The 24,892-nt window shown below is 41.6% G+C and overlaps 1 protein-coding gene across 3 annotated transcripts in view; it reads left to right on the forward strand.

Annotated features, from left to right (window-relative positions):
• ATP11C (ATPase phospholipid transporting 11C) overlaps positions 1 to 24,892 on the forward strand; it is a 265,355-nt gene that overhangs the window by 136,161 nt on the left and 104,302 nt on the right. For all 3 annotated transcript variants that reach the window (XM_030210362.1, XM_030210361.1, XM_030210363.1), the window contains exons 11-12: positions 16,979 to 17,129; positions 23,873 to 24,070. In XM_030210362.1, coding sequence (XP_030066222.1) covers positions 16,979 to 17,129; positions 23,873 to 24,070 — 349 coding nt within the window. The remainder of the gene's footprint in view (positions 1 to 16,978; positions 17,130 to 23,872; positions 24,071 to 24,892) is intronic.

Consider the following 24,892-nt stretch of genomic DNA (forward strand, 5'->3'; position numbering starts at 1 on the left):
TCTTTGCTTCAGTCTTTACGGAAGAAGATGTAAGAAATATACCTGTACCAGAAATGATTTTCAAGGGTGGTGGTGTGGAGGAACCGAAAATCTGGGTGAACCTGGAAGACGTACTAAGCCAAATCGACAAATTAAAGAGTAGTAAATCACCCAGACCGGGTGGCATGTGTCCAAGGGTACGGGAAGAACTCAAATATGAAATTGCTGATCTGGTAGTGATCTGTAACCAGTCATTAAAGTTGTCCATAGTACCTGAAGATTGGAGGGTGGTCAAAAGGATTCCAGAGTAGATCCAGGAAATTACACACTCCGGTAAGCCTGACGTCGGTGCTGGTTAAAATAGTGGAACTATTATAAAGTATAAAATTAAGCAACACATAGACAGAACATGGTTTCAGCCAAAGAAGTCTTGCCTCACCAGTTTGCTTAATTTCTTTGATGGCTTGAATAAACAGGATAAAGGTGAGCCAGTTGACCTTAGGAAATTGGAAGACTGAGCATCCAAATGGCAGATGAAATTTAATGTGAACAAATGCAAAGTGATGCACATTGGGAAGAATAATCCAAAGCATAGTTACCTGATGCTAGGGTCCACCTTGGGGGTGTGGGGGGGGGGGGGGGGGGAATCAGCACCCAAGAAAAAGATCTAGGTGGTGGTGTAGAGAATACACTGAAATCTTCTGCTTAGTGTGAAGCAGCCAAAAAAGCAAACAGGACACTAGGAATTATTAGAAAAGGGATGGTAAGATTGAGAATACTATAATGGTTCTGTATCGCTCCGCCTCACCTTGAGTATTGCATTCAGTTCTGGTCGCTGTATTTCAAAACAGATATAGTGGAATTATAAAAAGTTCAAAGAAGAGCAACCAAAATAATAAAAGGGTTGGAACTGCTTTCATATGAGGAAAGGCTAAAAGAGGTTAGACGGATTGGGGTTGGGGGGGGGGGGGGGGCTATGATTGAAATCTCCAAAATCCAGAGTGTTGTAGAACGAGAAGTGAATCAGTTTTTTACCTTTTCAAAAAGTACATAGACTATGGACCACGCAATCAAGTTAAATGGAAATACTTTTAAAACAAACAGAAGGAAATATTTTTTCACTCAAAGAATAGTTAAGCTCTAGAACTCTTTGCCAGAGGGTGTAGTAATAGCAGTTAGCGTATCTGGGTTTTAAAAAGGTTTGGACAAGTTCCTGGAAGGAAAGTCCAAATGCTCTTGAGACAGACATGGGGAAGCCACTGCTTGTCCTAGGATTGGTAACGTGGAATGTTGCTACTATTTGGGTTTCTGCCAGGTACTTGTGACCTGGATTGGCCACTGTTGGAAACAGGATAGTAGGCTAGATGCACCTTCCCCTCTACCCCCCCCCCCCCGTTTTAAATTTTTTTTTCTTTTTTTCCAGCTGTAAAGTCCTACTTAGCCTGAGCACTGGCCAGGTGACATCAACTCTTTTTTTTCATAGTAACATAGTAGATGACGGCAGAGAAAGACCTGCACGGTCCATCCAGTCTGCCCAACAAGATAAACTCATATGTGCTACTTTTTGTGTATACCTGACCTTGATTTGTATCTGCCATTTTCAGGTCGCAGACCGTAGAAATCTGCCCAGCACTAGCCCCGCCTCCCACCACCGGCTCTGCCACACAATCTCTGCTAAGCTTTTGAGGATCCATTCCTTCTGAACAGGATTCCTTTGTTTATCCCACACATTTTTGAATTCTGTTACCGTTTTCATCTCCACCACCTCCCGCGGAAGGGCATTCCAAGTATCCACCACTCTCTCCGTGAAAAAATGCTTCCTGACATTTTTCTTGAGTCTGTCCCCCTTCAATCTCATTTCATGTCCTCTAGTTCTACCGCCTTCCCATCTACGGAAAAGGTTCATTTGCAGGTTAATACCTTTCAAATATTTGAACGTCTGTATCATATCACCCCTGTTTCTTCTTTCCTCCAGGGTATACATGTTCAGGTCAGCAAGTCTCTCCTGATACGTCTTGTAACGCAAATCCTGTACCATTCTTGTAGCTTGTCTTTGCACCGCTTCAATTCTTTTTACATCCTTAGTAAGATAAGCCTCCAAAACTGAACACAATACTCCAGGTGGGGCTTCACCAACGACTTATACAGGGGCATTAAAACCTCTTTTCTTCTGCTGGTCACACCTCTATACAGCCTAGCAACCTTCTAGCTACGGCCACTGCCTTGTCACACTGTTTCGTCGCCTTCAGATCCTCGGATACTATCACCCCAAGATCCCTCTCTCCGTCCATAGATATCAGACTCTCACCGCCTAACACATACGTCTCCCGTGGATTTCTACTCCCTAAGTGCATCACTTTGCATTTCTTCGCATTGAATTTTAATTGCTAAACCTTAGACCATTTTTCTAGTTTCAGGTGAGTTTGCTCCTTTTTCCCCTCACTGTTGTAAACTTCTGGCTGGGACACTTTTGACACCTTTGATATAGCATCCAGCATCTCTGCTCAGAGTATAGCGATTCGCTGATTCTCATGGCTGCTTTTCTCTGACGTGGACCCCGCAGTCCAGCAGATAATGGTGGATTCTACTTGCTGTGGAAATATCCTTTTTGAGGAAAAGGTGGAAGAGGTTTCTGACCTGATCAAAAATATATATATATACCAATACCATCAACACCCTCTCCGGGTGAACACATTTTGCATCCTCCTCATCTAGGAGTTTTTCGGGCAAGTCGAACCAAGGTCCCTACTACGATGCATAGGTACATGCCTTGTCTTGCTCAGTCTGTTCTGCCCCAGCACACTTGTTCTGTTCAACAGTATGTGCAGAAATTCCAGACGGCTCCCCAATCAAAACGGGGGACAAGTTCTTGACTGGCTCCAGAAGAGCATAGCTGCAATCGGTGATCTGTTCAGATGACATTCCAATCAGGGAGGCTGAGTTTTTACCAAGAAAGGTGGCCCCTTGTAATCTCCAGTCAGTGGGTTCTTCAAAAATCTCTGCTATGCTCTGCATTGGCAACCACCATTTCAAATTCTTCACCCCAGAAGGTGTTGATAACAGATGCATCCAACCTAGGGTGGAGAACTAATTTAGATGGGCTTCACACTCATGATCATCTGCAGATCAGTCTCCTGAAGCTCCGTACAATTTGAGATCGGCTGCTCAAACAAATTGTACTTATTCAGGTAATGGGGTTTCAATGTATTATATCAATAAGTGGAGGGGGGAGGGAGTATGGGATTCTACCCTCGGTATCAGCAGACCGTGAGGGTTTGGAATTCAGCTACACAGTACAGGATAGTCCTCAGAGCCACATACCTGGTTGTAAAGTCAACATCCTGGCTGACAGACTGAGAAGGGTAATTCAACCTCATGAGTGATCTCAGCATTAGCATTGCCCGTGAGAATTTCTGGGAGTGGGGCACTCCCTCGGTGGATCTCTTTGCCTCTCTTTACAGTTACAAGATCCTGATTACTACTCCAGGCTCAGATCACATGACAGACTAGCTTCGGATACCTTCCTTCTTCATTGGGGAACAAGTCTTCTGTATTTGTATCCTCCCATCCCTCTAGTGGGAAAGACTTTGTTGAAACTCAAGCAAGACTGAGGAACTGTGATTCTGATCACCCTGTATTGGCCCAGGCAGATATGGTTCCCGCTTCTTCTGGAATTATCCTCTGAAGATCCATGGAGATTGAACTATTAAGACCCTCATAATGAAGAACGGCACTGGCTGTCGCAGCTTGGATGATGAGGGCATAAAATTTGCTTCTGTGAATCTCCCAGAGGTTGTCTCCAAGGTTTTGCTGGCTTTCAGGAAAGATTCTATTGAGAGGTGTTATACTTTAAAATAGAGGAGGTTTGCTGTTTGGTGTGAGAGCAAGGCCCTAGATCCTTTCTCTTTCCCTACACAGAACCTGCTTGAATATCTTATATGTCTCCCTGAGTCTGGTCTTAAGACCAACTCTGTAAGGTTTCACCTCTGCAATTAGTGTTTATTGTGTAGATGGTAAGCCCATCTCTGGACATCCTGTAGTTCAATTCATGTGAAGTTGGATTTTAACAAAGCCTCCACTCAGACCTCCGCCAGTGTCATGGGACTTGAATGTCATCCTTACCTAGCTGATGGAATCGCCTTTTGAGCCACTAGATTCCTGTGCTCTGAAGTACTTGACCTGGAAGGTCTTGTTTTTGGTGACTGTTACTTCATCTCACAGGGTCAGTGAATCATACATACCCTCCCACCTCCCCTAGGAGTTGGTTTTATTAGCTATATAATAGTATTGTTGGTCCTGCTCTTGTGACGTGGGCAGAAAGGCACTCATGCATGTACGGTGGGCGTTCTGCTTCAAACTCTTGAATTGAACCTATAGTAGGCAGCATTTTCTGCACCGGGCTCCGTAGATGACATCACCCACATGTAAGACTAACTGACCTGCTATCCTCAGAGAATACCTACTACAGATAAGTAACTTCACTTTTTCATCCTTTTTAAAGGAAGCTCATATTTGGCTGTTTTTAAAATCAGTTGGACATGGTTAAAATCCAACAGTTAACAAGCAGGAGAGGGAAACCAATGACCCAAATAGCACCTTCACAAAGTGCTGGAAATCACACACAGCTCACATTAAATTTAGATATGATAAGCAGTTAACGATGGGACTAGTTTTCAAATAGATCTTGTTCTTTAAGGATGTACCAGCTACAAAAATCAAAGCTTTCAATGCATTTGGCAATTTTAGATTTAGATACCCTAAGCTTCACTAGGTAGCTAAATTTCACCAGCCACATTTTTGATTGGATGACAGGGTTAGGTTGATGGACAGGAGGAAATTAAGAAGCTAGCACTGATTTTTGGCATGAGTTTCTTAGTTTGGTCAAATCTAGGCTGTGCAACCTAAATGATATACCAGTTTCCTGCCTGTTTAAAACAAACAAACAAAACAAAAACAGTATGGCTGCCTCTTGATACCCCTTCTTTTCCATAGTCAAGCAGGATTAAGTTGGGTGCACAGGTGGGGTGATATTGCATTGCACCATAACAGAACACCTCTTCCAGAACGCTATGTGTAACGATCTGAGTATGCTTGGCCCTTCTCACATACAGCACTCTTCAGTCCCCTCGGTTTTTGTTTTTTCCACTCTAACAGATGGACCTGAAATCAAAGCTCTCCCATGCTTTGAGTGTTTTTTTGTTTGTTTTATTTTCTTTCTCCGTGGAACATGTTAAGGTCAATTTGGGGTTCCATCAATGCACTCAGAGGCAGATGCAGCAACCAAACGTAAAAAAATCTAAATCATTACGTAGGTTACTGACGTCAGACAGGGGCGGGCATAGCAGGAGAAAGACGCGCGACCGAAGCTGGGCGAAGGCAGGCATCAGCTTTCTTCTTGCCCGTGCAGCGCCTTCGGACAGAGGAGAGAGGCGCTGCACGGGCCCGGTAAGAGGGAGGGGGGCCCGATGGAGGAGGGGAATGGCGGCGACGACCCCAAAAGGGGGCGGTGCATAGGGCGGAGGATGTCGGGAGGCGGAGCTGAGGTGAGAGAGTAGTGAGGAAGGGAGGGGGCAGGGGCTGCTTGAATTTTGCTTTTTCGGGGTGGGGGAGCGGCGGAAAGTGGGGAGCAGCGGGGGGGGGGGGGGGGCAAGGCCATCCGTACAGGACGCTCCTGATGAGCGCCCTTGCCCCCTCCCGATCCTTTTTTTATTTTTATTTTTTTATGTGTTTTCTGACGTCCTTTGGACCAATCACAGCGCTTTTAGCTCTGCTAATGCGCTGGGATTGGCTCAAAGTTTGTTTATTTTTTCACTTAATGATTTTTCCTGGCACAGAGCTTTCCTGCGTAAAGGCAATCGGAAAAGGTTAGTGCATGTCGTTTCAATGGGGTTTTCACACTAATTGCTCATCTCCATTCCGTTTTCGTTAGCTGCTGGCTTCCTCGGTAAAAGCCCTTTGATGCATGCAACGGATCAAATTTTCCTCGTTGGAGAGTCATTAAAGGCTCATTTAGCTTTAGTGCATCTGCCCCTCAGTGTAACAAACATCTTTAACTTTATTTAGATTTTGCTCACACCTTTTTCAGTAGTAGCTCAAGGTGAGTTACATTCAGATACACTGGATATTTCTCTGTCCCAGGAGGGCTCACAATTTGGGGTTCCATCAATGCACTCAGTGTAACAAACATCTTTAACTTTATTTATTTAGATTTTGCTCGCACCTTTTTCAGTAGTAGCTCAAGGTGAGTTACATTCAAGTACACTGGATATTTCTGTGTCCCAGGAGGGCTCACAATCTAAGTTTGTACCTGAGGCAATGGAGGGTTAAGTGACTTGCCCAAGATCACAAGGAGCAGCAGTGGGATTTGAACCGGCCACCTCTGGATTGCAAGACTGGTGCTCTAACCACTAGGCCACTCCTTTGTCACCCACTCCATATGCCTTTTGTAACTGCACAGACAGTAACCAAGCTCTGTGTAAAGAGTCATCCTGCCATAGTGCGTAAAACTTGAAAATATTGCCTTGATCAACCCTGAGGATGTAAAATGGTGGCTGTGCTCCGTACGTGATCAGCCAGAGACTGCTCCTCACTGCCAGTTAGACCCAACAAAATGGCACCTGTTCCTATGCTCTCAAATTGTGCACTGGCCCTTCCGGAGAGCCCAAAGACCCTGGCATATCCAGATGCTGCGCCGAATCCAAAGATGTGCTGCCACCAACTGTTTACTCCACATCCCATGGGATTCCTAGCTTGCATGCACTCCAATTCCAGCCAGTGGATCCCACAACGGGAAACCACTTAACTGCTTCTGCAGGAGTCATCGTTCACACCGACTGTCATAAGTGCAGCACAACGTATCCCAAGTGGGGAGTCAGGATCCCTCCCCTTTATCAAAGTCCTTCAAACAGTTGTCAGTCAAACTTTAGTCGGACTTACCACTTCCAGCTGCTTCCCCCAAACTCACAGTCTCTACAAGTCTTATCACAGATGAGAACAACGCAGGACTGAAGCTCTGTCCCACGCTCTGTAGCAACCTTTTTTTTTGAAGGTTGTTGTGCTGGAAAAGGAGAACTCCACAGGAAAAAGGGGAGAGCTGAAGGGAGGGATGAAGTAAATTCACAGAGCACCACAGACTGGGATCTGAAGACCTCCAGATATGACTTTGCAGACTCCAGCCACCTGTAAAGCTCAACTGGGGACAGTTGTCTGCAGTCATTGGGTTGGGTGATCAATTTCTAGAAGAGCAGACTAACTCTATTGCAGCCAGTGGTGTATCTGGATGTTCTATTTGGAATATCTTATGCTGAAGGCAACGTTCTTAGTGAATGTTGCATTGGAATGTAGGATTTCAGAGCTTCAGGCACTCTCTCTTGTTGGGATCCCTTTGTTTCATTTTCGTAGGCGGGGTCTCCCTATGCACAGTTCCTTCCTCTTTTTTTTCTGAAAGTAATATCATTTCATCTCAGCCAATCTGTGGAGTTCCAGTCCTTTCACAGAGAGGACAAAGAGGCTCAGTATTCTTCCTTGAAGCTTTTTGATATGCATAGAGTCCTCATTAGATATCTGGAGGTCACAAATGATTTTGCAAATCGGACAGACTGTTTTTGCTTTTGGTAAACAGAAGCTTGGACTTATGGCTTCTGAGCCCACAGTTGCTAGATGGCTGAAGGTATACAGCACATCCTGGGTCGAACTACTGTCTCCAGTAGATATGTGCAAGGTGGAAACATGGCTAACATAAGTAATGCCACACTGGGAAAAGACCAAGGGTCCATCGAGCCCAGCATCCTGTCCATGACAGCGGCCAATCCAGGCCAAGGGCACCTGGCAAGCTTCCCAAACGTACAAACATTCTATACATGTTATTCCCGGAATTGTGCATTTTTCCCAAGTCCATTTAGTAGCGGTTTATGGACTTGTCCTTTAGGAAACTGTCTAACCCTTTTTTAAAATCTCTGCCAAGCTAACCGCCTTCACCACGTTCTCCGGCAACAAATTCCAGAGTTTAATTACGCGTTGGGTGAAGAAATATTTTCTCCGATTTGTTTTAAATTTACTACACTGTAGTTTCATCGCATGCCCCCTAGTCCTAGTATTTTTGGAAAACGTGAACAGATGCTTCACATCCACCTGTTCCACTCCACTCATTATTTTATATCTCAGCCGTCTGTTCTCCAAGCTGAAAAGCCCTAGCCTCCTTAGTCTTTCTTCATAGGGAAGTCGTCCCATCCCTGCTATCACGTTAGTTGCTCTTCGCTGCACCTTTTCCAATTCCACTATATCTTTCTTGAGATGCGGCGACCAGAATTGAACACAATACTCAAGGTGCGGTCGCACCATTGAGCGATATAACGGCATTATAACATCCTCACACCTGTTCTTCATACTTTTCCTAATAATACCCAACATTCTATTCGCTTTCCGAGCCGCAGCAGCACACTGAGCAGAAGGTTTCAGCGTATTATCGACGACGACACCCAGATCCCTTTCTTGGTCCGTAACTCCTAACGTGGAACCTTGCATGACGTAGCTATAATTCGGGTTCTTTTTTCCCACATGCATCACCTTGCACTTGCTCACATTAAACGTCATCTGCCATTTAGCCGCCCAGTCTCCCAGTCTCGAATGATCCTTCTGTAATTTTTCACAATCCTGTCGTGAGTTAACGACTTTGAATAACTTTGTGTCCTCAGCAAATTGAATTACCTCGCTAGTTACTCCCATTTCTAAATCATTTATAAATATTTTAAAAAGCAGCGGTCCTAGCACAGACCCCTGAGGAACCCCACTAACTACCCTTCTCCATTGTGAATACTGCCCATTTAACCCCACTCTCTGTTTCCTATCCTTCAACCAGTTTTTAATCCGCAATAGGACTTTTCCTCCTATCCCATGACCCTCCAATTTCCTCTGTAGCCTTTCATGAGGTACCTTGTCAAACGCCTTTTGAAAATCCAGATACACAATATCAACCGGTTCCCCTTTGTCCACATGTTTGTTTACTCCTTCAAAGAATTGAAGTAAATTGGTAAGGCAAGATTTCCCCACACAAAAGCCATGTTGACTCGGGCTCAGTAATCCATGTCTTCGGATGTGCTCTGTAATTTTGTTTTTAATAATAGCCTCTACCATTTTCCCCGGCACCGACGTCAGACTCACCGGTCTATAATTTTCCGGATCTCCCCTGGAACCTTTTTTAAAAATGGGCGTTACATTGGCCACCCTCCAATCTTCCGGCACCACTCTCGATTTTAAGGATAAATTGCATATCACTAGCAGTAGCTCCGCAAGCTCATTTTTCAGTTCTATCAGTACTCTAGGATGAATACCATCCGGTCCAGGAGATTTGCTACTCTTCAGTTTGCTGAACTGCCCCATTACGTCCTCCAGGTTTACCATGAAGTCAGTAAGTTTCTCCGACTCGTCCGCTTGAAATATCATTTCCGACACCGGTATCCCACCCAAATCTTCCTCGGTGAAGACCGAAGCAAAGAATTCATTCAATCTCTCCGCTACGTCTTTGCCTTCTTTGATTGCCCCTTTTACCCCTCGGTCATCCAGCGGTCCAACCGATTCTTTTGCTGGCTTCCTGCTGATGTGGCATACCTTTGCCAGCCACTACAGTGTGGGCGTTGCCGCATGCTCAGAAGCCAGTTTGGGGCTTCGGTCTTCAGGGTGGCGGTGCCAGGATCCCACCCACCCTAGAGATTGCTTTTGAACATTTCTGGAATAGTGGGAAGCTATGTAATAGAAGGAGAAAGGTCATACCTGATAATTATTTTTCCTTTAGTCCTTCCCGCTATTCCAGAAGCCTGCCCGAAATTACTGAAATGTTTAGTTGGTGCAAAGTAATAGGTCAGATAACGACTATCACCTTTATGGTGCTTCCTGCATATCTCTCTTGTTCTCTACAAGTTGTCCAGATATGAGAGAGGTCCACTCATGTTTGCTCGTTTGATTAGCGTTAGGTTAATGAGTTGTTTCAGAATGTTGTTTGTTCTGAGTTTCTCCTTACTTCTTGTCTATCTAAATATTGAGGAACTGGACTAATTGCCAAGAGAGATGTCTCGGCTCAGTTTTCAGTCCTCTATTTCCACCTACTGGTTAATGGACACAACTGTCTCACAGGGTCTGCAATAGTGGGAAGGATTATTGGAAAGAAAATTATCAGGCAAGAACTAATTTTTCTACACAAAACCAAAAATAACATAAAATATAATAAACCAAAAATATCTTCTACAGCAGTTATGACAATCTTCCAAAATTATTCTGCCACCAAGGGACAAGCTTTAAAGATAAAGCCAGGTTTTTAAATCTGTACAGAACTGAGCAAACGTGCTAAGTAATTATATTTCTTGTTGTAGTTTATTCCACAAAGGGGATCTGCCACCAAAAACTTCTATTTGGAATTGTTAACAGAAATTGGTTGATTGATCTAACCAGGGTTCTTTAGGTGTTTTTACTTGTTATTGGGCACCAAGGTCCTGGTCTAGAATTCAGCCCACCCTTCGAGTCCATAATATAATATTATATTATATTATATATATATATATATATATATATATATATATATATATATATATATATATATATATATATCTCCTCTTAGTTCTCTAGGGTATTAATTCTTGGAGACTTAAATTTGCATCTAGGAAACACTTTGGATGACAATGTAATTGCTTTTAAATCTTTATTGCAAACATAATTCAGTAAAGTGTAATCATTCACACCAACTCATGAAAAATGGCATTCTTTAGATACTATGGTTTTCTGATATAACTATTTTTTTTTACTCAGCTCATTTAAAATGGATTCCTATCCCCTGGTCTGACCATTTTCTAGGGGAATTCATTCTTCCTCTTTAAGTTTCACTAATAGTTTTTAAAGCCATATTTAGTATATACTAGGAAGAAGTTGGACTGCACTCAATTCTGGAATTCTTTGCTACCTACTCGCCCCGTTATAGGTTCCCATAGCAACCCAAATAAGCTGTTAGATATCTGGAATTCTAATACCACTAAGCTTCTAGATGAAATAGCTCCTGTCTCCTCCAGATTTGCTACTGGTTTGTGCAAGTCTCCATGGTACACTTGAGAGCTTCATACACTCAAACAAGAGTGTAGAAGACTGGAACGCTCCTGAAGGAAGTCTAAACAATTGTCATCTAAATCATTCTGGAAATGTAAGATGCATTGCTATAAACAAGAACTTTCTAAGGCTAGAAGTCAATATTATGCTAAAATTGGATCCAAACATGGTAATCAGAAAACTGTTAAAGCCGTGGAATGAACTAGTTTAATGTCCACAATCATCTTTAAAGACAGAATGTCCTGAGGCTGAGATTATAGCCAATTTTTTTTTTTCTGAAAAGATGGACACCCTTTGCAGATCGTTATGTACGAGTCTGTGTACTCTATCTCAGACCTGCCATCCTAACTTGGAGGATAGCCATTCTACACCGGCTGATAGACTGGTCCACTTTTTTGAGAGTTTCTGAAACTTTGATAAGTTTCCTACTTTCTAAACTGAGTGTCTCATCCTGCCCTCTTGATTCATGTCTATCTTTGATTTTTAGAGTTCCTCCTCTTCTAGCTATAGTTGGAATTTTTCCCACCTACTAGGGGTGGGCACTACTGAGCTACCAAGCATCAAGGTTTAATCATTTTTCCCAAACTGATCATCTGTTGAATCACAGAAACCTATCTAGCATTGATGACTACCTGGAAGCAGATCAATCTGCCCGCCCTCGCTATGGTTCAGGAATGGCTTTGACATATCTAACTTACATTTAAGTTGAATTGCTTTAAGAATGGGTAACGTTGAGTGGGTGATAAAGTACAGATGGACAATCAAGTTGCTATATCTTGTCAAAGAGGTATGGGTTTCTTGTGACTGTGCCAGAAAACAGCTTGAATCCAGGACTTAGTAATTTCCCATTGCATATAAATTCAAGCCACTTATATCCCAGACAATTGGAACTGTATATAATAGACAAGATCAGAAGAAATCTTCAGTCACAAAAAGGTTTTCTAGGCCATCAAACTGTACAGAATGTTTTCTGGTATTGGAGCACTCCTCAAATAAACCTGTTTGCCAGCAGTGAAAATGCAACAGTGCACCCTCTTCAATGTACCCATCTCTGGAACACGTAGCAAGTAGTGTGCTGGCCATAAATTTGGGATTTAACCCTTCCTCTACACCTATCCACCTATCCCTCCAAAGGTAAAAATTCTGTACAGATGTCATGACCTGTTGCATTGATTTTCAAAACACACTGTTGGCCTCATCAGAGGTGATGCCTTTTCTCAAGAGTTTCATTTTTTACTCTGTACAGACTTGATACCTTTCCAATGTTCATAATGCTAAACAACTTCCATCTGCATACTAGTCTCAAGTTACTAGTGTAGACATCATGTAAAGAGAAATCTCTATAGTAGCCTCCCTGAGTCTGTCACTATTTTGTTTCAACAATAAATTTTCCACCTGATGAACACCATGCATTTAAGTGGAAAAGGTTTTTCTATCTGGTGTTTCTCTAATTGTTAAAATCATGTTTAGTGTCTTGTGAATACAGAACTACATACCTCTGTCACTAAGGACTGCAGATGCCCTCCATCAGAGTACTTTTCAGCATGCTGTCTGTCCGTCATTTCCTTCATACAGAGTCCTGGATTCCAAGTGTTTCCAGATTTCATAAAGGGGCTTCTTTGTCAGATCTCCAATTTAGAGCTTCCTATGTTATGGGACCTCATCCTTACGTGCTCAGAACTGTACACACAGTTTTGAGTTTTGGGAGAGTTCCATCTGGCTGCTTGGGATAACATTATTTTGCATGTGTGTCTGATTAATCCTGCTGTCTTTAGCCAACACCTTTTGGTCTTCCTCCCAAGTGAAATACATATAAAAGAAGAAAAAATGGTTGCCCAGTTCCATCTCGCTCTACCCAGACTGTAAAACTTGCAAAAAAATTAATTCTTGCTCATAGTATACAGGCAGAACATTTATTTTGTTGTTTATTTTTTTTACTTTTTAAATTATATTCATTTTTTTTATTTTTTTTTTACTTTCTGCTAAATTCTTAGCATGTGCTAATATTTTTTGCAGACACTAACAGACACTAAAACAAAATGATACACAAATGCATAGTCCTAGCGCCTGCTACATGATTCCTTCCCTTTTCCCAATTAGTAAAATTGAGAAAATGCCTACCAGCTTAGGGTCAAACCCTTTTCCTCTTCTGGAAATAGAGTAGCAAAAATGCTTGTTAGCACTTCTGTGAGTCAATCAGCTTTCCAAGCCTTTGCTTAAGGCAAGTTTTAAGTATAGTAGGTAGAGAAAGAGGGTGTCACCTCAGCTGGCCAAACACTGTTTCATTAATTACAGTTAACAGGTCAGGAAGTACTATTTTAACATTTTATTTCATTTGGGAGGAGAGAGAGAGGCATAAAGCTTGTTTTTTTTTTTCATTGTTGAAAGTGGAATCATCTGCATGTGCTGAGTTTTTGAATACTTAACCATCAAGCACAATTTTTAGTGCTAACTGGCTATGAACTTGATCTATTAAGGTGTTCTATTGCATTAACAAGTGTTTACCATGTGTAAACCCAACTGGGCTGTATACCCAGACAGTAGCTATTTTCTTTTGTTTAGCCAACTATGCTGGGTACAGCTTCAGGGAGATAGTACTGTTATCTAGAGATCTGTTATCTAAAGGCCTACTTCTCTGGGATTTTTAGGGTTTCAGGTCAGGACCAGTAAAACTAGGCCATCGGCCTCAAAAGCCACTCTCCACTTCTTCTCTTTTCCTATATATCAGTCCAGGCTAGGTATTCTGGACCTAAGATTCCTTGAAAGTCTTAAGGGATCTTGACAAAATCAAATAAAAATAGAATAGAAAATATTAGTTATAGTCACTTAAGCTACACTTTGACACTCCCCTACAGGGAGAGAACACCTCATCTGTAGGTGCTTTCCTCAGAATACCATATAAAACTGGTCTGAACTCAGTTGTCAAAGATTCAGTTTTATGGCAGCTCCTGGCCTTCCTTGTCACAGATCAGGGGATGTCCTTTGTATCTTCTAGTTGTTCAGATTCAGGGACTTCCAGCTGCTGTTTGGCGTGTTCCAAAGATGCTTGCTTTCTCACTCCTTTACTCCTCTGGTAGCTGTGGTGCACTGACTTATCCAGCCACAACTTCCCACTCCAACCCACATGTTCCCTTGTGGTACAATGACTCGGGCAGCCAAAGGCAGGCAACACTTGGCATTTTATACTAGTTCCAGTTTCCCTCCAAAAGAGATATCCTCCTCCTGCCATTACCTCATTGGTAAAGAGAGCCCTCCTCTGTTCTGGAAACTGCCAGGATATGTTGGTCATAGTAGAATATTTTTGTAGAGCCACTAAATATCTCTGCTATCAAAGGAAGAACCTTAGAGGTCTCTACATTTGCCATAGGATCTATTTACCTAAATAAATAAATAAATTAAAATAAATAAATAATGTGGTAGCACATGTCAATTAAATCTTGCCCTATATTTGCTAAGTGTATCCAGCCAAATTTTGACTGACAGGGTTTTCAGCCCAAAATATGGCTAAACCTATCTGATTAGATTTAGCTGAAAATTCCTCTAAGTATTAACGGGTTATCGTGTCCTTTTCAGCAGCAGTTTGAAAATTGATCTCTTTTCAAATATTATTCATTGACATCTATCCTAAGCTATTTATTTTTCAGAGGCCAATTCAAATTTTATAGAACCTACTGTAAATGATTTTGAGCCATGGTTATTTTACTTTTTTTATCCTGACTATTTCTCTGATACTCAGTAAGACTTGGTCCGTAATGGACTGCAGTGCCATTAATCATTTTTTCAGTAATCTGAGAGGTTTCTTTTCCTTCTCCCCAGTTCAGCTTGCTTATCACAGTGACGGTTCTTGGCTAGGAGTCGCCAGATATGGTGCTTCTTTGGAGCCTGACTAATGGAACCTTTAATCTGGCCACAAGGTGTTGCTGTTGGACAATGACTAAGACGTCTCCTGCTTCCTTCACCCTCCTCAACCCACACCAGTAGCTGTGTATACTTTCTTTGCAGCAAATCTGGTTCTGCTGTCTAGTGAGTAAAATCCTGGCCCAGAAATCAAACCCACCTCATCTGCAAGACAGTGCACAGCACTTGCCACTGGTCACCAGTTTGATCCCTAATGCTTTCAAGGCAACTGTTAAAGTGATAGCACCTGAGTAAGAAATAGCAGTACTTGGTGGAAAAATCTGAAGAGCATTCTTTTCTTTACTCCATCAGCTGTAGCAGCTGTAGTTTTAAAGGCCCCAGAGGTGATGAGCCAACAACTTGACACCATGTATGGCATAAATCCTGAGGAGCAATATCATGCCTCATATAGGGCCATAAATACCCTTGAGCTCAAGTGGTACATGTGGATTGCCTCTTCCTTTGTCAAGCCATGTAGTGAGGTTCTTGGCCTGGAGGCATATTACCATGACTGCTGTTCTCTGCTAATCACATTTTCCTCCTGGCAGAGGCCCTCTGGCTTTTCTGTAAAAGCTTTTCCTTTTTTAAGCTTTTCCCCTCTTCCTCCTTTTTGTCACCTTTATTGCCTCTTTCCCTTTTTCTCTGTTTCTGCTTTGATTTTTCTCCCCTTTATCTGCCTCTCCTTTTCTCTCCTCTTACAGCTACTCCTGGTCTATCAATTATGCAGTCTTTATCTTAAAATCTATAATGTATGCTGGCAACTGAGCTGTTTTATACAGGGTTGGTGCCAGACTTTTAGGTACCCGAGACAAACCTTTAGTCTTACCCTTGCCCCCACCCTTACAAAATCATGATTACCACAACACCACCCCTACTAGAATAATCTGGGCAGATGGGCTCTTTCAAAGCTACTCATTTTCCTTTCTGTCTCTTCACATAAGAATTGCTACAAGGGGTCAGGCTGATGGACCATCTAGTGCGGTATCCTGCTTCCAACAGCAGTCTATTCAGATCACAAGTACCTGGCAGGATCCCTAAAAGTAGCAACATTCCTTGCTACCAACTCCCAGGGATAAATAGTGGCTTTCTCCATGTCTGCCTTAATAGCAGTTCATGGGCTTTTCCTTCAGGTCTTGTCCAAACCTTTTTTTGTTTTTAAACTCATATATGTTAACTACTGTTACCACATCCTCTGGCAAAGAGTTCCAGAACTTAGCTTTTCATTGAGTAAAATATTTTCTTCTTAAATATGCTGCTTTGTAACTTAATGGAGTGTCCCCCTTGGCTTTGTACTTTTTAAAAGCTTAAGCAATTGATTCACATTTACCAGCTCTACTCCACTCAGGATTTTGAAGACCTCTATCGTATCTCCTCTTAGCCCTGTCTTCTCCAAGCTGAAGGGCTATAACCTCTTAGTCTTTTCTCATATGAGAGGAGTTCATTCCTTTAATAATTTTGGTTGCCTTGAATTTCTTCTAATTCTGCTGTATCTTTTGAGATATGGTGACCAGAATTGTACAGAATTTTTGAGGTGTGAGTTTGTGTAGCTGTCAGGAAATAGTTTTGCCCTGAATGCAACTGTTTTTGGCAGTCCTTAGTAGCTGCTGCCCTAGGTGACTGCCCAGTCTGCCTAATGGCATTATCTTTATATAGTGTGCACACTGAAAAGTTAACACCTAATGTAGAACAGGTGTTAAACTTCATATTCTCTGTACACTAAATATCATATGACATCATACTGTTCTCTTTTGCACTGTTTTTTTTTAAATTTTAATTAATATATGACATTTCATTACACATCATTTTTTACATATATAAATGTAATTTTGAACATGAATTTTTCCTTCCTCCATCAACATAAGCTGGGGAAAACACCTTTATATAAACAAGAACCTGGTTTCATAGAGTACATTATATTTACATTTGTAATAAGCTATTGTTAGAGAAAATACTGGCACACCACACAGCTCGTGACAGGATTGTTAATTTCTTAATGTTTAATTGTGTTTTTCAGGTCTATCAATGCTTTCTTGGTAGTGTATCTGTGCATTCTCATCTCTAAGGCTTCTGTGTGTACTATTTTAAAATATGTCTGGCAAAGCATCTCAACGAATGATGAACCTTGGTATAATCGAAAATCACAAGAAGAAAGAGATGCCTTCAAGGTAAATTTGTTATCTGGGGCTACCGTCTGACATGGTTTATTCAGATATATTCGGATGTCGGATCAAATTTATGTATTTCAGAAAAAATGATTCTTTTCTGAGCGTATGTTCTTTTTGCTGGTTTCTGTTGCAACTGAGCAATTATTGAGTAGTTAGGCTCAAATTTAGGCATAGGTAATATAAGAAACTGCCTTTGGTACCAAATTTTGATAGGCTCTGGATTGTTGCTGCCATTGCCATGCATTGATTTGGGGTTAGCATTTCTGTGCTATTGATCACTCTTGAACTGTAGCAATGCTGAGTCTGTAAGAACATCAGTTTGGGTCTAAATTAGTGGAAATGTTCCTAAAATTTTGGATAGTACAGTTTCTGGAATCCATTGTATTGCAGGATACAAGGTATGTGCTTTTAACTAGAGGTAATACTTATCAGACAACTCTGATTCATTTCTTTGGGTAACCAGAGTTGGATCAAGGGAAAGTGCTAGTTGTGATCAGCATAGATTTCAGCAAGGCCTTTAACAAGGTTTTGCATAGGTGACTTACAAATTATGCACCCTTGGTATGGGTCTTAGTGACTAACTAAGGAGTGGAGGAGTGGCCTAGTGGTTACGGTGGTGGACCTTGGTCTTGAGGAACTGAGTTCGATTCCCAGCACAGGCAGCTCCATGTGACTCTGGGCAAGTCACTTAACCCTCCATTGCCCCATGTAAGCCGCATTGAGCCTGCCATGAGTGGGAAAGCGTGGGGTACAAATGTAACAAAAAAAAAACTGATTGGGAGGCAAGAATAGTGCTAAATGGAGTTCTCTGAGGGTAAGGGTGTTCAGTGGTGTGCCACAAGGACTGGTCCTTAAGTCATTTATACATTTTTTGTAGGTGATATTGCAGAAGGGCTGTCAAAAGGTTCGGCTTTTTGCAGGTGATACTAAAATCTGCAACAGGGCAAACACTGTAAGGTGTTATGAGGGATCTAGCGAAGCTTGAAGAAAGGTCTATAAAAACCCAAGGAAGTAGTAAGAACTCAACTCAGAAGCCCTTTTAGTTTTGAGGATGTGATCATGACTTCACTCGCAGATATGCAATCCCCTCTTTGAAAGCCATACACAAGTTTTTCGGCCATCTTCTAAGGTTTTGTTAATTTGTGATGTGATTACAATCTTCAGTTCATCAAGAAGATTACTGGGTTGTTGTTTTTTTTGTTTTTGTTTTTTTATCATTGGATCATTTGCTTATATTGTGGTTTTGCACAATGTCCCAGAAACAGAGGTTCCCCCAGCAGCTTTAAAAATTGCGGGCTGTACACAAGGCTGTGTTAAACATAGACCCCTAAGCATGAAATCCTCTTGCTGTGCCACCTGTCAAAAGATGACACCTTAGGAGCCTTTCCTGCTTATAATCGAACGAGAAAAACGCCCAAGTTCCGACCTAAATCGGGAGATGGACGTTTATCTCACAAAAACGAATAAAGCGGTATAATCGAAAGCCGATTTTTGGACGTTTTCAACTGCACTCCGTCGCGGATGCGGACAAAGTTTATGGGGGCGTGTCAGAGGTGTGGCGAAGGCGGAACTGGGGCGTGGTTATCTGCCGAACAAAGATGGGCGCATTTCACTGATAATGGGAAGAAAGTATGCGTTTTTAGCTAGAATTTAGGACACTTTTCCTGGACCCTGTTTTTTCACGAATAAGGCCCCAAAAAGTGCCCTAAATGACCAGATGACCACTGGAGGGAATCGGGGATGACCTCCCCTGACTCCCCCAGTGGTCACTAACCCCCTTCCACCACAAAAAAATGATGTTTCACACATTTTTATTTTCACCCTCAAATGTCATACCCAGCTCCCTGGCAGCAGTATGCAGGTCACTGGAGGAGTTGTTAGGGGGTGCAGTGGACTTTCAGGCAGGTGGACCCAGGCCCATCCCCCCTACCTGTTACAATTGTGCTGCTTAATGCTTATTAGTCGTCCAACCCCCCCAAACCCACTGTACCCACATGTAGGTGCCCCCCTTCACCCCTTAGGGCTATAGTAATGGTGTAGACTTGTGGGCAGTGGGTTTTGAGGGGGATTTGGGGGGCTCAACACACAAGGGAAGGGTGCTATGCACCTGGGAGCTCTTTTACCTGTTTTTTTGTTTTTGTAAGAGTGCCCCCTAGGGTGCCCGGTTGATGTCCTGGCATGTGAGGGGGACCAGTGCACTACGAATCCTGGCCCCTCCCACGAATAAATGTCTTGGATTTATTCGTTTTTGAGCTGGGCGCTTTCATTTTCTATTATCGCTGAAAAACAAAAACGCCCAGCTCACACATTGTTGAATAAAACATGGGCGTCTATTTTTTCCCAAAATACGGTTCGGTCCGCCCCTTCACGGACCCGTTCTCGGAGATAAACGCCCATGGAGATAGGCGTTTTCGTTCAGTTATGCCCCTCTTTGACTTCCAAAGATGCAAAGATTTGCTCTTTGGCACCTCAGCACTCTGACTCAAATCTATTGATATTGGAGGCATTAAAACTAAAGGACCATGGAACTGAACTGGATGCTGGAGATTCATTGAGGTCAGAAATACATCAATTGCCCTCAAGATTAAGTGTTAGAAATTGCAGGACTGGTCATTGTCCAAATATCACACTAAGACATCTAGGGATTCTGGTGCTGAGTGCTATCATCTGTTGCTGAGTATAAATTGAGTCAATTTAAATGGTTCAAGAACATTAGTGGGGATACTATATGCAGTACATGCAATTCCTCATGTACAGGTTACAGTTGACTACATCCTGAGGCAGCAATTTGCAAAGCATGCCGCATATTGGTGGAGGTGTCCGTGCACTGCAAAAGATGAAAACGTTTTGGTAAAAGTCTACTTTACAACATTTTAAAGTGTTTCTACAGATGAAAAAATATTTATATAAGTCAATAACGTGTATTGGATTTTGTGATAATAAACATTGGAATTCTTCAAGAACTTTGTCATGTTGGTTGGAACCTAGTTTAGAATTTGAAAAGAGAAGCGAAAGAAATGAAACGAATGTGTGATATAGCTCAGTATAAATTGAGGACAGCAAAATTAGGGAAGTGGCTGAAGCTTCTCCATTTCCATTAGCGAGAAAGGGCAGAAACATCCTCCTCCTCCTAAAGAAAAATGTGACTGTTCACTGAATCCTTAAGGATTTACAGATGAAAATGTGGGTGACCCTATCTTCTGTGCTTTGTTGGTGCATTTGGGTCAGATAGCCTATAATCTATAATTAGAGTAATTCTCTCTTGTGTAGAGGATGATTTTCACTGTTATGTGGTCTTACAAATGTTTGCTGGCAATATAAGTGTAAAGTAACACATTTTGGAAAAATATATATTACAATTTAGTAGTAATATAAAAAATACATGGCAAATAAATTGACAAAACAGTACAATAATTAGGTAACAAAGCAGTACAACTGTATCAGGAATCATTGTTGATCTTAGGTTATTTGTTGGTTAGAGAATACTAAGGAACCACGTCACGTGCCAGAGGTCCCTTATTCCCTTAAGAGATTGTGGCAAAATAGGGGGGTTTCAAGCCTGTGAATTGTAATAATATTTTCATGTGGTGTATTTCTCTTGTTTGCCCTCAGGTGGTGGTCTGTGTGTTAAGGCCATTTCAGAGAAGACTGTTTCTTTTTAGCTTAAGCCTTGAGGAAAAGGTTTCCTGCCCTGTTATTGGCCAGATTCTTTCAAAGGTTAATGCTCTGGGCTCTGACTGGCCCTGGAGTTGAAAATCCAGCCAGGAGATACTAGATTTCCCCAGTCTCAGCTAGGGAGTGCAGAAGGTAAATATCTCTGCCCTGAGACCCTGTTCAAGACCTGTGAGCAGTTATTTTCCTAAAACTCCCCAGATGCTACCCAGGAATAACAAAATGTTTAGATAGCTTTAATATTGGTCCTTATTCAGTTTTTAGATACCTTTAAAATTGATCCTTATTCAGTTACCTGTTATTGCTTATTGTTTTTACACCTCTTTTATATTGTTCACTGTTCTGTTTTTCTGATAATAAACCTATTAGTTTATTAGCTCTGTTGTTCTGGACTAAGAATCCTGCTGGTTTGTGTTTTGGGTCTGTGGGTCCTTTCTAGGAACGATGGGACCCCAAGAGTGTGGACCCACTGTCCTTAGAAATCACTGGGGGATAACTTGAGAGTGGGAGACTTGCCCAGAGGCAAGCAGGACCCACTTGCTGGAAGGAGGGTGCTAGTGTAGAGCATTCCCAGGTGCAGGTGGACCTGAGCAGTGCTGGGGACAGACCCTGTAGGTGGTTGCAGGTTAACCCCAGGTGGGTGCTAGGCATTTTGTGATGGAGGTGTTATCCTCTGCTTCCTTAAAGCAACAGCCAGATCCTCATACAAAACCTGGAATAGGGCTTTGATTGGATCCAGGTAGACATAGCTAGTATCTCAGAGAGCATTCTTATTGGAGGACAGCTGAGATTTTAAACAAACTATTAGTTTAGCATAACTTTAAATACTTTGAATACTTTGATTATTGGCATTATATGGAATGGATGCAGATATGTTTTAGAAATTGTTTCCTCACGGAGAGTATTATAGTCAAGTTCAGTATCAGGGTGAGGCAAGCCACTGGCCACCAGCTCATAGTTTTTTGTATTTCCTCTGATATGTGCTAGTGATCCACTAAGACTCTGGAAGATCAGATAAAATACTTTATTGCATACTGTTATAGCTGGCCACAAGCAGGGTACAAATGACAGGTTTCCAGCCCTTTTCTGCCCACCTTCAGAAATCTGGTCAGAGCAGGCCTGAAGAGAGAGAGAGAGAAAGTATACCAGCAAACATTCACCAAAAAGAACAAAGACAGAAAAGATGATACCTTCTGTGCATTTACTATGTTACTATGTGCTTTGGATAGTGGTGGTAATAGTCAATAGGAAAGCATGTAACAGTGAAAAAGAAAACTTTATTCTTCGGCCGCTAGAAGTTATACAAGCTAGCTGGGATGAAGATGGATGAGTTTTTCTTCCAACTTTCTGAGCAGTGGTGCCTACTAAAGATTAAAAGTATGTAGAGCTCTTTTTTTTTTCCTGTGCAAGCCTATACATCTTTAAAGAGGCAGTGCCTTAGTAATGTCATGTTATTTGCCTAGGCTACATCCTATGTTATGCTCACTTTACATAGGCCACAGCCTGATCTTTCATGTTTTATTTTGGCTCACATCACAGGATATACTTTTAAAGAACTTTTCCTGTCTCTTAAGAATCAATATGATGGAACCTATTCCACCAGGGGAAAGAGGGCAGGGATTTCACTTGAAATATTTCCTGATCCCAAAGATAACCATGGAACTACAATTAGTGTTAAAACCAAGAGCCTTGAGCAAATTCTTGTAATACTGTCTGCAAGCCTGAAGTCTATCAAAGCGGTGTACATTCAGGAACGGTGAACATTTTTTCTTTCCCTGGAGGGCTCACAATCTAAGGTTGTATGTGAATCAGTGAAGTGTTAAGTGACCTCCCTAAGATCACAAGGAGTTGCAGTGGATTTGAACTAAGCTCCCTTTGATCTCATCCTGAAATTCTTTAAGGAGAAAAGTTCAAGACAGTTTACCCATATGAAGCCACATCTGTAACTTATATGTATGTCAGATTTGCAGTCTACCTTTTTGGCCTGACATGTGATCAGTGAGTATTCACAAAAGCACGCGTACACAAATTGAGTGCGTGCACCCCAATTTGGATGATCAAGAGTATACTTCAGGCAGATGCCATAAAATCAGTGAATACTACCATCTGGGTGATGGAATCCCTAGGGATTTTCATAAATTGTCACAAATCACAGTTGAGTATCACCTTAATTGAAATTCTTAGGAATATTGCTAGATACGACTCAATTGAAGTTTATTTCAATAAGAAAGCATCACTACCTTAACGTCCATCTTGGAAGAAGAAAAAAGACATCAGTTTGGGACCTGTTAAAATTGATAGGCCATTTATGCAGTCAGTGTACGCTGAATCCATGAAAGTGCTGGTACTCTGTACATTTTAAACACACAAGTGGCATGCAAATGCGAGCATCCATTTATAGAATCACCCTTTATGGCACCTAAAGCACTAAGTTCAGTGGGTAGAATCAGTCTACAAAGAACACAAATATAAGTTCAGAACCCGGACTGGCCAAAATGTTTTCCTCCTAGTAACTTGGTAGCTCTATAGATCTTCAGCAGTTCTTCCTGAGAGCTTTATTTCCTCCAGAAATTCCTAAAAAGGAAAGATCCACTTTCATTGGATTAGACAGCCTTATATGAACTTACCAGGCCCCATCAGTTAATGATGTACTGCTTTCAGTATTCCCCTGCATCCAGCTTTTTTAGTTAAGATTTTAGACTTTATCTGGCCAGAAAATGTGTGGGGCCTAACCAACCCATCATATACCATAAACCAGTGGTTCCCAAACCAGGTCCTGGAGGCACCCCAGCCAGTCAGGTTTTCAGAATATCCACAATTAATATTTATGAGAGAGACTTGCATGCACCGACTTCACTGCATGCAAATCTCATGAATATTCATTGTGGATATCCTGAAAACCTGACTGGCTCTGGTGTCTCCAGGACCAGGTTTGGGAACTGCTGCCATAAATTATATACAAGCAGAAAGCAACCTCCCTTTAGAGAAATATATCTATTGGTCTACTTGGTTATTTTCATGTTTCTTGACTTAACACCTGTTACTGAATATTACTTTGTTTTTCTTGATAGGTCTTGAAAATATTCACAGATTTTCTGTCCTTTATGGTATTGTTCAACTTCATTATCCCAGTATCCATGTATGTTACTGTAGAAATGCAGAAATTTTTGGGCTCTTTTTTCATTTCTTGGGACAAAGAAATGTATGATAAAGAACTCGGAGAAGGAGCTCTGGTTAACACCTCGGACCTCAATGAAGAACTTGGGCAGGTCAGTCTTTTTCCTGGTTCAAATAAAACAGCAGAGTATAAAGGATCTCAAAATCTTACCTTTTCTGTACTAAATTTATACTTAACACCTGCATAACAGGTTTTCAGTTCCTGACCAATCATAGTCCATTCACTGAAAGCCTACAGCAAGCCATTGTGAAATATTTATTTAATTTTGTATAGAAGTGAAATTTAGCCCAACATATATCATACATAATAAGAGTGTCTCAAGCACACTATGCTAGTGTCATAGCTGAAACAATATGCAGTTTAAACTGTTAGGGCAACAGTTTTTTTTCAAAGGAAAATAGGTCTAGGTATTCATGTATTCTGTGTGTAACTCATTAGCTTGCCCTCTTAGTGCTACAGATCTTCAATTTCTTAATGTCTTAGTTGAATGCATTAGTTTCTCAATGTTAAGCCTTTAATCTATATTACTATAACACATCAACTTACAGAAAAAAATAACTAGTCTGTCCATGCTGGAGACTTTACCCATATGTCCAAAGAATTTTCTCTCTCTACTCCATACTGTGTGTATTTTGTTGTTCTGGTCCCCACCACTGGAAGGCTACCCTGCTTCCATTGCCCATTATCTGAAGACAGATTTCCTTGTGTTTCTAAGTCTAGCCCCCTTTTCACTTACTACTACTACTACTTAGCATTTGATTACGTTAAATTACACATTGTTGGTTGATGGCATAGATTCTTAAATGCAAGTATTCAGTAGGCAGTTTTAATCTGAATTGTGTTTAGTGTTATCTGCTGTTAAGTCAACAAGAAAAGTTGTATGTTTTCCTTTATTTAAGATACTTTGTGTTGG

This window comes from Microcaecilia unicolor, chromosome 7, assembly GCF_901765095.1.
Source record: "Microcaecilia unicolor chromosome 7, aMicUni1.1, whole genome shotgun sequence".
Taxonomy (NCBI): domain Eukaryota; kingdom Metazoa; phylum Chordata; class Amphibia; order Gymnophiona; family Siphonopidae; genus Microcaecilia; species Microcaecilia unicolor.